General features: G+C 45.7%; 1 protein-coding gene across 1 annotated transcript in view; it reads left to right on the plus strand.

The window, feature by feature from the left end:
* Nucleotides 1-323: 323 nt before the first annotated feature.
* The window catches only part of SUDS3 (suppressor of defective silencing 3 homolog (S. cerevisiae)), a 41729-nt gene continuing 36910 nt past the window's right edge, over nucleotides 324-5142 (plus strand). The window contains exons 1-2 of the mRNA XM_011964406.1: nucleotides 324-357; nucleotides 2969-3038. Coding sequence (XP_011819796.1) covers nucleotides 324-357; nucleotides 2969-3038 — 104 coding nt within the window. The remainder of the gene's footprint in view (nucleotides 358-2968; nucleotides 3039-5142) is intronic.

Consider the following 5142-nt stretch of genomic DNA (forward strand, 5'->3'; position numbering starts at 1 on the left):
TTTTTTGTGTCTGAGAGCATCAGAGTCCAAAGTTGCCCCTCCCCACCCCCGAAATGCATGTCAGCTATGCTTTAGGTAGGACAGTATTGATAACTCAGGTTGGTTAAAGGAAAGGGACCTGGAACCAGCCAGATACAGGTTTAAATTTGGCTCTGTCACTTAACTCAGCTTTGTAAACTAAAGTTTTCCAGCCTCGATTTACCCAGCTGTAATGAAGCTGTTTAATTCCCACACCTGACCTAGAAAGCACTTCCTAGGGTCGGTATAGGGATTAAATGACATGCGCATAAAGTACTTGGCCTGGTACAGTAAATACTCAGTAAATGTTCTCCCCACCCGCCCCCCTCCCGGAAACAGGTAAGAGAGGGAGGGGTTTGCTTAATGGTCCCCAGGTGGTGTGTTTTCAGTCCCATGCTCTTTACACTGTCATCACAGCGTCTCAGAGCCTTGCTTTTCAAACTGAGCTTTATAATTTGGCAAGTGTGAGGACGCTATTTTGGAGGGATGGAGGAGGAGGAAGGTGATGAAATATGAAAGATCAAGGGAGAAGAAAGAGGAGATAAAGAGAGATCTATATGTGAATGGAATATTCTGGGACAAAATCGGGCCGTGGAGCAAAAGCTAGACCAGCTGTTTGGAAAGGTGCATACGTTTTATTCATCTGAATTTCCCGAGTGCCAAGTAATGTGGCTGACCATGACAGGAACTCAGGGAAGGCCTCTTAACTGAAGGAGGGGAGAAGGGTTTGTGGGGAATTGGATCTGCAACAGCCTTACAAAAGACAGCTGCATATGCATGACATGGAAAGTTGAAGGACTGCGTTCGGTTTAACTCCATCCGAAGACAAGGCTTAACCAGAGATTTTGAATGTGAAGCACTTGCGCTGCATCTCATCCCCACGAGGGGGCGCGGTGGAGCCAAAATTGAGGGGTTTTTTTTCCTTCCAGTATAGGGGCTGTTAAAAATTTGTAGACACCCCAGCCATTAATGCTTGTTCTAAGAGCAATGTTTAAGATGTTTTGAAACAATTTTCGTTTGATCATCTGGCCTCCTCCTTGTTCCCTTTAGTTGTAACTTGGAAAATATTTATTTGTGTCAGATTACCTTTTTTATTGTATACAGTTGGCGCTCCATGTCTGTGAATTCTACATCTGTGAATTCAACCAAGCGCAGCTCAAAAATATTCCGGAAAAAATTGAATCTGTACTGAACATGTGCAGACTTTTTTTGTTATTCCTAAACAGTGTAGTGTAACAACTACTTACATAGTATTTACATTTTATTGGATATTGTAAGTAGCCTTTTTTTTTTTTTTTTTGAGGTGGAGTCTCACTCTATCACCCAGGCTGGTGTGCAGTGTCACAATCTCAGTTCACTGCAACCTCCATCTCCGGGGTTCAAGCAATTCTCCTGCCTCAGTTTCCGGAGTCGTTGGGATTACAGGCACCTGCCACCATGCCTGGCTAATTTTTGTGGTTTTATTTGTTGTTTGTTTTGTTCTTTTTTTTTTTTTTTTTGAGATGGAGTTTCGCTCTTGTTGCCCAGGGTGGAGTGCAATGGCGCGATCTCAGCTCAAGCCATTCTCCTGCCTCAGCCTCTCAAGTAGCTGGGAGTAGCTGGGATTACAGGCATGCGCCACCACCCCCAGCTAATTTTGTATTTTGAGTAGAGAGGGGGTTTCTCCATGTTGGTCAGGCTGGTCTCAAACTCCCGACCTCAGGTAAACCACCTGCTTTGGCCTCCCAAAGTGCTGGGATTACAGGCGTGAGCCAATGCACCCGGCCTTAACTTTTGTGTTTTTAGTAGAGATGGGGTTTCTTTATGCTGGCCAGGATGGTCTGGAACTCCTGGCCTCAGGTGATTCACCCGCTTTGGCCTTCCAAAGTGCGGGGATTACAGGCATGAGCCGCCATGCCTGGCCTGGGTATTGTAAGTAATCTAGAGATGATTTAAAGTGTACTGTTGTCCGGGCATGGTGGCTCATGCCTGTAATCCCAGCACTTTGGGAGGCCGAGGCAGGCGGTTCAGTTGAGGCCAGGAGTTCGAGACCAGCCTGGCCAACATGATGAAACTCCGTCTCTACTAAAAATACAAAAATTAGCTGGGCGTGGTGGTGCACCCCTGTAATCCCAGCTGTTTGGGAAGCTGAGGCAGGAGAATCGTTTGAACCCAGAAGGTGGAGGTTTCAGTGAGCCGAGATCGTGCCACTGCACTCCAGCCTGGGCGACAGAATGAGACTGTGTCTCATAAAAAAAAAAGTATACTGGAAGATGTGCGTAGGTTATATGCAAATACTGTACCATTTTGTCAAAGACGAGCAACTGAGGATTTTGGTATCCAAGGGAGTTGCAGGAACCATTCCCCCGCGGATACTGAGGGACAATCATGTATCCTGATGTAAAATGTGTGAAAGGTTCCAACTGGGTATGTATCAAGAGAGAATGTACATACTGGTTTTTTTCTGGAGCAGTGAGTAAGGCTTGACTGCTTGCAGTATCCGGTCTTACGCCCGCATCTCCTTTCTTGAATTGCCAGCATTGTTGTTTCTGCAGAAGTAGCAGCCTTCACCAAAACTGCCTGTGTCTGAGACACCCTATTCTGTGGCTGCATTTCAGGTAAAGGCAAGCTTTTTGCATAAATCTGACCGTAAGTTGGAAATGGCCTTTTCTTTTCTGAAGTACAGCTGTCCCTCAGTATCCATGGGGGACTGGTTCCGGGACTTGATGGATATCATAACCTCAGGATACTCGAATTCTTTGCATTGGCCTTCCATGTCCACAGGTTTCACGTTTGCAGATAGGGATGGCCTACTAACTGTATGTAATGTTTTTCATGGATGGCTTTGTGCCAGCCTGCATTGAATAGAAATTGATTTTACAGGAGTTTATTGAGTGCCTACTCTGTGTCAGGTGATGCCAGCTCTGTGAATTATGATTTTAACTAGCCCCTCTTTCCTAACTTTATTCAGACACGGAGGATGCTAGTGAAACTGACCTGGCAAAGCATGATGAAGAAGACTATGTAGAAATGAAGGAACAGTGAGTATGATTTGCCTGTGTCTTTACTGGAACATAGAATTGACAACAAAATCTTTTTATACATTGAGCATCCTAAATCTGAAATCTCAAATGCTCCTAAAACTAAGACTTCCTGAGTGCCAGCATGATGCTCAAAGGAAATGCTCCTTGCACTATTTCAGATTTCCCAGTTTCGGATTTGGGATGCTCAGCTGGTAAGTATATTGCAAATAATCTAAAATTTGAAAAAATCCAAAGCACTTCTGATCCCAAAGCATTTCAGATAAGGGATACTTAATCTGCAGTGACCTTGTGTGTATGATTTTGACCATAGCGCTTCCAAAGACCATGTATATTTGCAATTTCTCCACTTTAAATTAATTACATTTAATCATTCTTCGCATTATAAGACTCTGTTGAGTACTCCCTAGAAAGAATCTTGAGGGCAATGGACACAGGGGAGGGAATGAGGCCGTACAACAGGAAAGGACCTTTTACCACTTACTGTTTTTTTTTTTTTGAGACAGAGCCTCGCTCTGTCGCCCATACTGGAGTGCAGTGGCAGGATCTTGGCTCACTGCAACCTCCGCCTCCCAGGCTCAAATGATTCTCCCGCCTCAGCCTCCTGAGTAGCTGGGACTACAGGTGCATGCTACCACGCCCAGCTAAGTTTTATATTTTTAGTAGAGACGGGGTTTCACCACGTTGGCCAGGCTGGTCTCGCACTCCTGAGCTCGTGATCTGCCCACCTCGGCCTTCCAAAGTGCTGGGATTATGGGCGTGAGCCACTGTGCCCGGCCTTTTTTTTTTTTTTTTTCTTTTTTAGTGGGCAAACCAATGCACAGAGAGGATAATTGGTGTCTTGAAGCAGCTGGTTCTCAGATGAGTGTTAACTCACTGCACTAACGTGCTAGACAAGGTGCTGGAGGCCTGGAGAGCTCAGAGAAGCCCCAGTTGAAAAGCAGGGCTGCTGACTCTCATTTATTTATTTATTTGTATTTATTTATTTAATTTTTTTTTTGAGACAGAGTCTCACTCAGTCTCCCAGGCTGGAGTGCAGTGGCGCAATCTTGGCTCACCGCAACCTCCACCTCCCAGGTTCAAGTGATTCTCCTGCCTCAGCCTCCCAAGTAGCTGGGATTACAGGCATGTACCACCATGCCTGGCTAATTTTTGTATGTATTTATTTATTTTTTGTGGAGACCGAGTCTCGCTCTGTTGCCCAGGCTGGAGTGCAGTGGCGTGATCTCGGCTCACTGCAACCTCTGCCTCCTGGGCTCAAGCAATTCTCCTGCCCCAGCCTCCCGAGTAGCCAGGACTACAGGCACATGCCACCACGCCCGGCTAATAATTTTCGTATTTTTAATAGAGACGGGGTTTCTCCATGTTGGCCAGGCTGGTGTCAAAGCTCTTGCCCTCAGGTAATCCACCCTCTTTGGTCTCCCAAAGTGCTGGGATTACAGGCGTGAGCCACCCTTTCTGGCCACATGCTGACTCTCAGGCCGGTGCTCTGTCTGTGTTTGCACATGCTCTCACCCAAGCCTCCTCATTGTCTTCAGACAGAGCCACAGCTGAACAGATTCAAGAGAAACAAAAACCTCACTCACTTTTAGGGTACACCCAGATGGAAAACGGTATAAAGTATATTTAATATGTATTTGTTGAATGTGTCAGATTTTTAAAGTTCTGTACCTTTTAACAAGATGATCCACATTCCTTTCCCTTTAGGTCCTTTTTGCAAATGTTTTGTGGCCATCCTCTGGGTTCTCCCATTGTTTTTGTGCTTTAAAATTGAAAGGGGTAATTCAGCTGGGTCTAACCAGTGCTGAATAAAGACGGAGTACTTTTTTTTTGAAGCAGAGTCTCACTCTGTCACCCAGGCTGGAGTGCAATGGCACAATCTCGGCTCAGTACAACCTCCACCGCCTGAGTTCAAGTGATTGTCGTGGCTAAGCCTCCTGAGTAGCTGGGACTATAGGCATGTGCCACCACGGCTGGCTGAGTTTTTTTTTTTTTTTTTTTTTTTTTTTTTTTTAGTAGAGACGGGGTTTCACCATGTTGTCCAGGCTGGTCTTGAACTCCTGACCTCAGGGCCTGCCTCGGCCTCCTGTCGTGTTGAGATTAC

Source organism: Mandrillus leucophaeus, unplaced genomic scaffold, assembly GCF_000951045.1.
Source record: "Mandrillus leucophaeus isolate KB7577 unplaced genomic scaffold, Mleu.le_1.0 Scaffold7, whole genome shotgun sequence".
Classification (NCBI taxonomy): Eukaryota; Metazoa; Chordata; class Mammalia; order Primates; family Cercopithecidae; genus Mandrillus; species Mandrillus leucophaeus.